A 12,742-nucleotide genomic window follows, 5' to 3' on the forward strand; every position below is an offset into this window, starting at 1 on the left:
ATCGCAGCACGCCAAGCCTCCCTGTCCATCACCAACTCCCAGAGATCACTCAGACTCACGTCCATCGAGTCAGTGATGCCACCCAGCCATCTCATCCTCTGTCGTCCCCTTTTCCTCCTGCCCTCAATCCCTCCCAGCATCAGAGTCTTTTCCAATGAGTCAACTCTTCCCATGAGGTGGCCAAAGTACTGGAGTTTCAGCTTTAGCATCAGTCCTTCCAAAGAAATCCCAGGGCTGATCTCCTTCAGAATGGACTGGTTGGATCTCCTTGCAGGCCAAGGGACTCTCAAGAGTCTTCTCCAACACCACAGTTCAAAAGCATCAATTCTTCGGCACTCAGCCTTCTTCACAGTCCAACTCTCACATCCATACATGACCACAGGAAAAACCATAGCCTTGACTAGACGGACCTTTCTTGGCAAAGTAATGTCTCTGCTTTTTAATATGCTATCTAGGTTGGTCATAACTTTCCTTCCAAGGAGTAAGCATCTTTTAATTTCATGGCTTCAGTCACCATCTGCAGTGATTTTGGAGCCCCCAAAAATAAAGTCTGACACTGTTTCCACTGTTTCCCCATCTATTTCCCATGAAGTGATGGGACCGGATGCCATGATCTTCATTTTCTGAATGTTGAGATTTAAGCCAACTTTTTCACTCTCCACTTTCACTTTCATCAAGAGGCTTGTGAGTTCCTCTTCACTTTCTGCCATAAGGGTGGTGTCATCTGCATATCTGAGGTTACTGATATTTCTCCTGGCAATCTTGATTCCAGCTTGTGCTTCTTCTAGCCCAGCATTTCTCATGATGTACTCTGCATATAAGTTAAATAAGCAGGGTGATAATATACAACCTTGACGTACTCCTTTTCCTATTTGGAACCAGCCTGTTGTTCCATGTCCAGTTCTAACTGTTGCTTCCTGACCTGCATACAGATTTCTCAAGAGGCAGGTCAGGTGGTCTGGTATTCCCATCTCTTTCAGAATTTTCCACAGTTTATTGTGATCCACACAGTCAAAAGCTTTGGTATAGTCAATAAAGCAGAAATAGATGTTTTTCTGGAACTCTCTTGCTTTTTTGATGATCCAGCGAACGTTGGCAATTTGATCTCTGGTTCCTCTGCCTTTTCTAATGCCTACTAGTTACCATATGTTGTTTTATCTGCTAAAGAAACATTTATGTTCAAAATAATAAAATCCTACCTTCATGGAGCTTCAAATCTAGATCTCTAGCCACATATTGTCTGCTAAATTAACAAGAGCCATAATTTATATGACTATTTCATCTCAATTCTCATAATTCTTAGAAGGGAAATATATTCTTTAAAAAAATTTATACGGAAGATACTGCTTTCTTTTCTGGTAGTAACTTTGCTTTGGAAATAATTTTACATTGTGAATTTTTATTAGATCAGGAATAGCACTCATTTATCAATGAGGGAGAGAAAACTATGGCTTATTTTTTTTCTCTAGCTTTTAATATGATGAGTTATTAAATTGTCATGTTAAATTCAGTTCAGTTCAGTCGCTCAGTCGTATCCGACTCTTTGTGATCCCATGAACCGCAGCACACCAGGCCTCCCTGTCCATCACCAGCTCCCAGAGTTTACCCAAACTCGTGTCCATTGAGTCAGTGATGCCATCCGACCATCTCATCCTCTGTCATCCCCTTCTCCTCCTGCCCTCAATCTTTCCTGCACGTTAAATAAAACAATTCTCCTGCATCTCCTTTATATAATTTATATTTATAGAAATCTATGAGACCAAAGAAAAGCAAAAGGTAATGCTGCTTAACCAAAGGAACCCTGATGGCTAACAGTTATTTAGTACCTACTGTGAGGTAGGCCTTAACCCTTTCAACAGTATTAAATTGTTTAGGCTTCAAAACAAATCTAGGAGTTATAGGTTCTGTTATTAGCCCTGTAGGTCAGTGGATAGAACTCAGTCAGAGGAGTTCAATAACTTGTCCCTTTCAAATAGTAAGTAGCAGAGCCAGGATTTAATACAGGGAGTCTAGTTCCAGAATGCACATTCTTAAACGTATACACATTACTGAGAATAGTATTTTGAACTTTTTTTTTTTAGCACCAAACAAAAAGGTACCTCTAAAAGAACCTTTCTAAGAATGCATATTATATCCAAGAAAGAGCAAGACTGACCATAAAGCTAGAGTAATTAAAATTATAATGTACTAAACTTGGAATAGACCAGTGAAATGGAATATATGGGAGGTGGGCATTATCAGAGATGATATTGCCAATCAATGAGAAAAAAATAGTGCTCGGGCAGTCGGCCCTCTGTGAGAAAAATAAAGATTAGATCTTTTCAACTTGTTTTAAAAAGTTAATTGCAAAATGAACTAAAACCCTAAATGTAAAACACTGTAAAAAATCTTAGAAGAAAACATGGGAAATTATCTCTATGATAATAGGGTGAAAAAAGATTTTTTTAAAAAACAGAAGAGTTTAAACTATAAGATTATAAAAGATTATTAAATGTATCAATTACTGTAAAACAGAAATATCTGTGTGACAGAATGACAGAATCTGAATAAGATAACTAACAATCTACAAATTGAGAGAAGATATTTATTCACCCCTCTGACTGATAAACAATTGTAATTCAGGCTCATAAAGAACTCTTAAATATCAAAAAGAAAATAACTCATTAGAGTAGACAAAGAATAAGGTTTGCCAAGAAAAATTTTCAAAATTTTTGAAGAAAATCTCAAATTTTCAAAAAAAGAAAATTAAAAGACACTCAACCCCACTGCACTACAGAGGAAATGTAATTGCTCTGCAAATTAAGATAACAGTGAACTACCATTTCACATTTAATAGATCAAGGAAAAAAAAATCTATTTATATACATTGTACTCATATAACCACTTTGGGAAACAATCTGGCAACTTGAGTAGAACTCCATGTGGGTGTACCCTACAGGATTCTGGTGTCACAGGCAAAACACTTTGTGGAAACAAGAGGACATGAACTAGAATCATCTTAGCAGTTTGTACTAGTGAACAGATAAACTGTTATTTATAATGTGGATGTGGAAAACAGTTAAAACTGAGTGATCTAGATCTACTTGTAACCATGTGAATAATTTTTAAAACATAATGTTGAGTTAATAAAAAACAAATGACAAAAGATACATGCAATAATGATACATTTGAGTAAAATTTAAAAATATATATTTGTATACAGTAAATAGAAAGAAGAGGGGAATTGAAATCACATTTACTTCCCTAAAAAGAAAAATCCTGAAGTATGACAAAATTTTACCATCTTTTTAAACTTATATAGACAGAAATAATATCTAAATTTCTTGATGTAAACTAAACTATTAATATTTTTCTACAGATTCCTTCTTTAGTCATGGTAACAGTTTTCATGGTGCAGGTGGCCGTGGCAACAAGTTTGCCCAGATGCGTTACAGTTTAAGACTCTTGAGAGCCATGGTCTACCTTGAGAATGATACTATAAACAAGGATCTGTGTGAAAACGGAGCAATTCAGCAACTAATAGGTAAAACATAACATGTTTCTGTCCTGATGAAAGTAGGATTCTTATAAATTAGAAATTTTGTTTGAAATGTTTTTCTATACATTTATTTTGTCTGATAGCTGACAAACTCCTGAATATTTCTTGATTTTTGTTTCATACTATTGGTATAAATTAGTTTGTCTTTACTAAAACATCAGGATTACTTATCCTTTAAACATTTGTTTATTTAATTCAGATATGGTTTCATTTAGGATTATCTTTATCCTTTTTTTAATCGACTATTGTTATGTCTCATTCTGTTAGTAGTAAGATCACCATTTTTTGGCCAGGCCTTTTGGAGTCATTTTAAAAGAGGAAAACATTACATTTTCCAATGCATTTGACATACCAGAACACTGGTACACTGGTGTATTCAGAAATTTACATAGGCTTTCTGGTGTGAAATATCAGGATATCCTTAATTTCTAACTTAGAGTTGACAATGCCAAGTCACTTTATCCCCAACATTCATACATGTGAGCTCAAAATTGAGTTCTCAAAAAATTGAGAACCCCTAAAGTTAAAACGTTATGCCTTTTATTATTAAAAAAATAATAAATAGTTCTCTGGCCCTAACCTTTCCTGACTTTGAGAAGTAAGACTTACATTAATCATATTCATGTTCAGTGACTGCCACATGGGTAAGTGATATAATTTGCTGGATGTCAGTTAATTATAAATGCTTACTCAAAAACTTTCTTGTCTGTTAAGACAAGTGCCCACTCTTCCATCAGTAGTAGATTGGGATGAAAGTGAAAGTCACTCAGTCATATCCTACTCTTTGTGATCCCATGAACTATATAGAGTCCATTGAATTCTCCAGGCCTGAACAATGGAGTGGGTAGCTGTTCCCTTCTCCAGGGGATCTTCCCAACCTAGGAATTGAACCCAGGTCTCCTGCATTGCAGACAGATTCTTTACCAGCTGAGCCACCAGGGAAGCCTGGATCAGGGTGGTACCCTCTAATATTATTACAAATAAACCAAATGAGGATTTTGAAAAAAAGGGGCTAGGCAAAAACATTCACTGTATTGATGAGTTTACTTAGGATGACCAAACCTGAAAGTAGATTTTATCTCTTCTGTGCACATTTCATTATGCAGAATTCAATGTTAAGGCCCCAGCCTAACAGGATGAATACAGTTTTCCATATATCCAGGAAGAAGTCTTAATCTTACCTGGGTGGTAAGTGGGGAAGGAAAAGCAAATAGCAAGGGTTCTTTTCTTCTTAGGACCTTATCCCTTTATCTTGAAAGAAACTGATCTTTATTATGTGAGTTCCTAGAGGTAGGGATCTTCTCTTACTGAGTCTAACAGAGGGCTCCGTAGTAGTAATAAGCTCAACAAATAGTAATTGCATTGTAAACACAAATGTTTATACACCTGTTGTCTAGGCACTGATGTCATAAATATGTATAGAGCAGAACTCTCAGGACCTTGCCTTAATGGAAACAAAAGGAAAGATATACGTCATAGAAAGATAATATGAGTTACCCTGCACCATCAGTAAAGCACCTAGTGAGTAGTACAGAGAGTAAATGGCACAGGGTAGTTTTCAAGGCTGGGCAATCTTAACAGGAAACTTTATGAGTAAGGGTGTGAAGGTAAGGCTGTTTCAAGAGGAAAAAAGAGAAAGAAATGGTCTTTCACACAAGGGGACAGCATTAGCAAAGACACGAAGCCAAAATATACATGATAGTGTGTTCAGAGATAGTTTAAGTGGAGTCAAAGTTTTATGAAGATAAATAATATGAGATAAAGTTAAGTGTTAAGTCAGAGGCCAAGCTAGAAAGAGTTTTGAATGGCAGATAATAATAGACTTTGAACTTCATCCACTTTAAGCACAGGGAGCTATTAGTAGTTTGGATTAGGGAAGTTATATATACAATGCTATTTTAGAAAGAAGAAATACAAAAGAAATATATCTAATGATTTAAAATAGGACACAGGGAGGGTAAACGTAGGGAGTTAAAGAATAAATATTAAGAAAATAATTCAGTATTAACATTTATTACAGATAACAGAGAAAGTGACATAGCTGTACACAGATAGGAAGAAGAGGAGTTAATCTAGAAAAGAGAAGCAGACCTGAGGCAAGCCAAGTTGGATTCCTAGAAGGTGTCCTAATAAGAGAATATAGGCCTTCTGTCCATGGCATACCTTTGCCCTGGCCTCCAGCACACTCAACTAGCCTTCCTAGACTCTGATCCTTCACCTGTAATTCACCATAACAGGACCAAGAACTGTCCCTTCAGGGACAACTATGGAAATAGGCTATAGTTTCCATGGCCCTTTTACTTTGAAACATAGCTCCACACCTTGCTGTTAATGCTAATTCCCTTTGATTCCCTTTAAGTGAAGAAAAGTGACTTTTGTTCCTTATATAAAGTTTAAAGGAGAAGTCCTTTTTGAAGCAAAATGTTCTTGTGAATGACATTCCATCAGTGTAAGTGACTGTTTTCAAGTCTTTTAAAATTTTGATTGGAAGCAAGGAAGAACTTTTAAAGGACATAGGGATATTGCTACCTCAGTTGTCAAAGATGCTTTTGGGTAGACATAATTAGACAACACAGAAAGAAGTAACAGAAATAGAAAACATACTTAGGGCACTCTTCCAAATTGACCCTGTTAATCATAAGGACAAGAAGAGATGAGGCAAGCTAAGATCAGTATTTTGGTCATATATTTGCAAAGGCATGTGTCTTTGCCTCATGAAACTGCATATTTTTAAACAGTTTTGATTTCTTGGTGAAGTATCAGGTTGGAGAAGGCTGCTTTTAATAATATTCAATTAATTATGTACTAGAAATTCTATATATATCAGAATATTGATTGTATTGAGAGCTCAAAGAATCTATTTATCATCTATCTAAGCTTCTAGGAAACCATGCAATGAAAATAACCCTTTTAAAGATAGTTCTAGTTGAAATTTTATAAGAACTTCAGAACAGTAATTGATCAAAATAAAAATACAGTGTTCAATAACTTTACATTCTTTAACTTTCTTCAAATCAGGAATCTTTAAAAATATAATAAGCAAGTATAATGATAAGGAAGAGGCCATTCTTCTGGAAATTCAGTCTGATATTTTACTTATTTTGTCTGGTCTTTGTGAATATCATATTCCTGGGAAGGTATGTATGCCTGTGAATCATTGTTCAGATCTTTCAATCCCATAACATTAGGAACTATTTCTTAGTAAATGTCCATAAATGTTGGTGTTTTTTAATCTTACGATAATTACGTAAAGTATATAGATCTTAAGTATACAGTTCGATTTTGACAAACATCATCCATTTAACCAATATCCTAATTAATATATAGAATTTTTTCTCTCTATAATTCTTTCATGCTGCTTAGCAGCCATGCCCCTACTTGCCTCTAGGCAACCCACTGTTCTGATTTCTATCTTCATAAATTAGTTTTGCCTATTCTTTAACTTTATATGAATCAGTTCAGTTCAGTCGCTCAGTCGTGTCCAACTCTTTGTGACCCCATGAATCGCAGCACGCCAATTATCTACCCTATTAGTTCTGGTTTTTGTCACCCAGCACCATTTCTGAAATATATCCATGTTGTTGCATATATCAATAATTCATTCTTTTTTATTGCTGAATAGTATTTCATTGTGTACCAAAATTTGTTTCTCTATCCCTTGGTGATAAGCACTTGAGCTGATTCCATTTGGGACCACTATGTTTAAAGCTTTAATTAAAGTTGCTGTACTAGTCTTTTTGTGGGGAAAAAATGCTTTCATTTCTCTTTGGTAAATACCTGGGAGTGCAACTGATGAATTATAAGCTAGGTGTTACATTTTGAAGTAACTGGCAAATAGTTCTCCAAAGTGGCTGTACCGTTATAAATGCTATTTTGTGTTTGAATTGGGTTCGTATCTAAAACTAAAAGTTAAAAAAGAGTTTAATTCCTTTTGATCTTTTTAATGCCTTAGAAAACTCTGAGTCTCAGAGATTAATAACTTACATAATAATACAGATTTGGAAATACAAAAATTAAAAATTATGAAGGCTTCAGTACAGTGATTTGAGGGAGAAGCAAAAAGAACAGTAAATACATACTTAGCTCCAAGCTTTGGTGAAACTTCTTATATTCTATCATCTTGTGCCTATGTTCTTCTGGAAAATACTCATAGTCTTGCTTACTGGGACCCAGAATAGAATAACAGGACTATAAGAAAGGTACTTAGTATGGGACAAATATTAACTGGTAATAACGTTATATAAATTATTAAAAGTTTTAACTGCTATTGATTATTTCTCTCTTGGAAACATTAGAAAATCTTCCATAATAGAATTTTAACCCCTTAAATTAGTTGTTGCTATCTGGTACTTATCTGACATTATGTTAGACTACATTCACTACAGTGTGAAAAAAAAACCATGAGACAAGTCTTATGGGTTTTTTTTTTTTAAGAAAGAGAAAGAGGAAAAATATACATGGGCATTAAGTTGGCATATTGATTGGTATCCTCTCTTAAAAAATGATCAACTTTACAATAATTTGTCTTAAGTTCCTGAGAAAAGTGAGTAAAAATTAAAAAAATAAAACTGTATTACTGTACTGTATTCCTTGCTGAGATAATCCCACGGACAGAGGACTCTTGTGGGTTACAGTCCATAGGGTCACAAAGAGTTGTTCATGACTGAACAACTGAACATGCACATACACACTATTTTCTTAACAATGTTGTATTTTCCTAGTTGAAAAGTTTTATGGGACAGAATGAAATGGGAAAGGAAATGAGTATTTGTTTATTTCAAGAAATAATTGTAAATAAATCTCTTAGGAAATTTTTGGAACTGAAGGAGTGGATATAATTCTTCATGTAATGAAAACAGACCCCAAGAAGTTACAGAGTGGATTAGGCTATAATGTACTTCTTTATAGTACATTGGACAGCATTTGGTGAGTATGGCTGTGCCCACAGTAAAAGAAAATTACCTCTCTAGCTATGTATCCATTTTCTTCCCTCAAAACTGCAGAAGAAAGACAAGCCTTTTTCTTTTCAATAGTCCAAAAATGACACTTACAAGTATACCTTGGAAAGTAGTCTTGTCCATAACTCAAATATAAAAACCATTCTTGTATCTAAACTTAGATCCTTATATTTGTGATTTGAATGCTTTCCATTTTGGCCTGGCCTGGGAAAACACAAGCATCTACTGTTACTCATATAGTATTCTTCATATCCTTCAAAAGGATATGAAGACTCTTGAATTCCTCATTCATCTTATCTTAAAGAGTTGAAAACCAATTGATTAGGTATTTCCTAGTCAATATTATTTCCCAAAAAGTTTAGCATCCCAAAGGGCAAATAATAAATAAACTGCTTTTCTTAACATCAATTTATGAAATTTTGTCTTGGGGGAAATTACTTGAGTTTCATATATCATTAACACTTATACATTTCTTTTGTTCTATTTGGGTGGAATTCATGAGAGATTTGTTTAAGAAAAAAAAAATCCTCATGACTAGAGACCTAATAGATGTATGTAGAACATTCTACCAATAACAGCAGAAAACACATTTTTAAAATCACTGTAATATTGTGATTTATAATTTAAAAATTTATATTTGCTCCATTTCTAGTACAGAACCCCCCAAACTCTTATAATTTCTTAATAAGAGCAATGAGAACATCTTTTGTTACAATATTTGGTCTTTTATTTTTAGTTCCTATAAAACTTTCAGAGTAATAAAGGTGAAAGTAGTATCTTTCTTTATTCATAACAAGCGCCTTTCAACTACGTCTGAATTTATGGTACTAAGGTGATTTTTGGAAATCCCCTAGAAAACCACAGGATGGGAGCCTGGTTGCCAGGGAACTAACTATATAGTTACTTAAAGGTTGTAACTTTCAGCTCCACCCTCAACCTCCAGGGAGGGGAGAGAGACTGAAAATTGAGTTTAATCACCAATGGCCACTGATCTCATCAGTTATACCTACACAATGAAGCCTCTATAAAAATCCTAAACCATGAGATTGAGGAACTTCCAGGTCAGTGAACACGCGGAGTTGCTGAGAGGGGCATGGAAGATCCAGGCCCCTTCCCTATATACTTTGTCTTGTTCATCTCTTCCATCAGGCTGTCCCCAAGTTATATTATTGTATAGTAAACTGGTACTCTAGTAAGTAAGCTATTTTCCCGAGTTCTGTGAGCTGCTCTACATCTGGTTGGTCAGAAGCACAGGTGACAACCTGGACTAGAATCTAATTTTGGGGGGAGGAAAGCAGCATGATCTTGTGGGACTGAGCTCTTAACCTGTGAGACTGGATGCTGACTCTAGGTAGTAGTTTCAGAATTGAATTGAATTGGAGGATACCCAGTTGATGTCCACTGCGAATTGAAGAATTGTTTGGTATAGAAAAAACCTACACACTTGGTGGCCATAAGTGAAGTATTTAGAGTAGTTTTGAGAAGAGACACAGAGATTTTTGTTTGTTTGTTTTACAAGCACATATGGCACATTCTCTAGGGTAAGTCATGTACAAGGTCACAAAACAAGCCTAGACAAATTTAACAAAATGGAAATCATTCTTTTCTGACTACAACTGAGTTCAACTAGCAATCAATAACAAAAGGAAACCAGAAAAATCCACAAAAGCATGGAAATCAAACAACACACTTTAGTATAACCATTGGGTCGGAGACAAAAACAAAAAGGAAACTAGAAGATTTCTCAAGGCAAACTAAAATGAAAACACAACATACCTAAACTATTAATAGAAATATACAATCTACCAAGACTGAATCAAGAAGAAATAGAAAGCCTGCTCAGATCAGTAACAATAAAGAGATTAAATCCACAATCAAAAACCTCCCAACCAAAAAAGTCCAGGTCTGGAGAGCTTCGCATGTGATCTGTACAAGGCAAGGATGCCCACTCTTACCGCTTTTACTCAACATAGTACCATAAGTTCTACTCAGAGCAGTTGGGCAAGAAAAAGAAAAAAAAGCATCCAAATCAGAAAAAAAGGGTAAAGTTTGCATCTGTTTGCAGATTACATGATCTTAATATGTAGAAAACACTAAAGACTCCACCAAAAGACTGTTAGAACTAATAAATGAATTCATTAAAGTTGCAGGATACAAAATTAACATACAAAACAATTGCATTTCTATATACTAGTAATGAACTATACAGTAAAGAGGAAATTAGAAGCAATGACATTTGTAATTTCTAAGAATAAAGTTCTTAGAAATCAACATTAACAAGAGGTGAAAGACATAGTGGTGCAATCACAAGCGATATGGAGGCTCCTCAAACAATGAAAAATAGAGCTGCCATATGGTCCAGTAATCTCACTTCTGGGAATATACCCGAAAGAATCGAAATCAGTATCTTGAAGTGATAGCTTCATCCTGTGTTCTATGCTGCGCTGTTCACTGTGAATAATTATTCACTATTCACAATAGTAAAGATACAGAAACAACAGAAATGTCCATCAGATGAATGAAGAAAATGTGTTATGTACATACAGTGGAATATTACTCAGCTTTAAAAAAGAAGGAAATCCTACCATTGGCAACAACATAGGATACATTATGCTAAGTGAAATGTCATTCAGAGAAGGATATCTCTTATAATTTCTCTTAAACACTGCATCTAAAATAGTCACCAGTGTAAAAGTAGATAATAGTATGTAGTACGATGGAGTATGTAGAATGATGGAGCGAGGGAGGCTTGATGTGTTGTTCAATGGATATAAAGTTACAGTCATACAAGATTAGTAAGTTCCAGAGATCAGATCTGCAGTGTAACACACAGAGGAGCCTGGTGGGCTACAGTCCAGGGGGTCACAAAGAGTCAGACACGACTGAGTGACTTCACTCACTCACTCACATTGCACATAGACCTACTCTAGAATATAGTGGCTAGAGTTAAGGTAAGATGTTGTGTACTTAAACATTTGTTAAGTGAGTAGATCTCATATGTTCAATGGTCTTATTCCCCCCACCAAAAAGAAACACCAACAACAAAAACACACAAAGGGATATAAGGAAACTTTAATAGGTGATAAATGTTTTTATTACCTGGATTGTGATGATAGCAACACAAGTATTTGCATATGTCCAAACTCACCAAATTATATACAAAACTATATACAGATTAAAAATTCCAATTATACTGCAATAAACATGGGGGTAGTAGGGAAACTCTGATGAATATTACTTTCCAAAGGATAAAGTAACTAGATGTATCCCCTGGAAATTCTCTCGTTTTATACAGAGCTGGAATAGTCAGCTCTCTTCCAGATAAACATGGGCAATGGGGCTAATCAATTATCTAGTTTCTTTTTTACTACAGAGAAGGATATAGTGATAACATGATAACCTGATCTTTAGTTTCAACAGCAAAGTCTTATTGACCAAAGTGCTGTATTAAGCCTAGTAAAAAGTTCAGACATGAGTATTGAGTACCTTCCTATATACCAATATATTGGGCTTCAGTGGTTACTGCAGAAAATAACTTGATGTTTTATCCCTTTTTTATTTGATATTTCAAAATTATACTAGGATAAAGATAAATGACTTTATCTGTGTCTTTTACTAAAGCACAACTTCAAATACCTTTGTATAATAGATGAGTAATAAATAAGTTGGAGATGAGTTTTAGCAAACTCTACTGCTACTGCTAAGTCACTTTAGTCGTGTCCGACTCTGTGCGACCCCATAGACGGCAGCCCACCAGGCTTGTCTGTCCCTGGGATTCTCCAGGCAAGAACACTGGAGTGGGTTGCCATTTCCTTCTCCAATGCATCGTCTGTCCCTGGGATTCTCCAGGCAAGAACACTGGAGTGGGTTGCCATTTCCTTCTCCAATGCATGAAAGTGAAAAGTGAAAGGGAAGTCGCTCAGTCGTGTCCGACTCTTCGCAACCCCATGGACTACAGCCCACCAGCCTCCTCCATCCATGGGATTTTCCAGGCAGGAGTACTGGAGTGGGGTGCCATTGCCTTCTCCTTAGCAAACTCTGCTGCTGCTGCTAAGTCGCTTCAGTCATGTCCGACTCTGTGCGACCCCATAGACGGCAGCCCACCAGGCTCCCCTGTCCCTGGGATTCTCCAGGCAAGAACCTGGAGTGGGTTGCCATTTCCTTCTCCAATGCAGGAAAGTGAAAAGTGAAAGGGAAGTCGCTTAGTCGTGTCTGACTCTTCACAACCCCATGGACTACAGCCCAC

General features: G+C 35.8%; 1 protein-coding gene across 4 annotated transcripts in view; it reads left to right on the forward strand.

Annotated features, from left to right (window-relative positions):
- CFAP69 (cilia and flagella associated protein 69) overlaps nucleotides 1–12,742 on the forward strand; it is a 67,169-nt gene that overhangs the window by 31,256 nt on the left and 23,171 nt on the right. For all 4 annotated transcript variants that reach the window (XR_009494252.1, XM_003585986.6, XM_010804355.4 and 1 more), the window contains 3 exons: nucleotides 3,359–3,523; nucleotides 6,557–6,675; nucleotides 8,346–8,464. Coding sequence is in view for 3 of the 4 variants with exons in the window: in XM_003585986.6 (XP_003586034.2) it covers nucleotides 3,359–3,523; nucleotides 6,557–6,675; nucleotides 8,346–8,464 (403 nt within the window). In the remaining variant the exon portion in view is untranslated. The remainder of the gene's footprint in view (nucleotides 1–3,358; nucleotides 3,524–6,556; nucleotides 6,676–8,345; nucleotides 8,465–12,742) is intronic.

Source organism: Bos taurus, chromosome 4 (genome assembly GCF_002263795.3).
Source record: "Bos taurus isolate L1 Dominette 01449 registration number 42190680 breed Hereford chromosome 4, ARS-UCD2.0, whole genome shotgun sequence".
Taxonomy (NCBI): Eukaryota; Metazoa; Chordata; class Mammalia; order Artiodactyla; family Bovidae; genus Bos; species Bos taurus.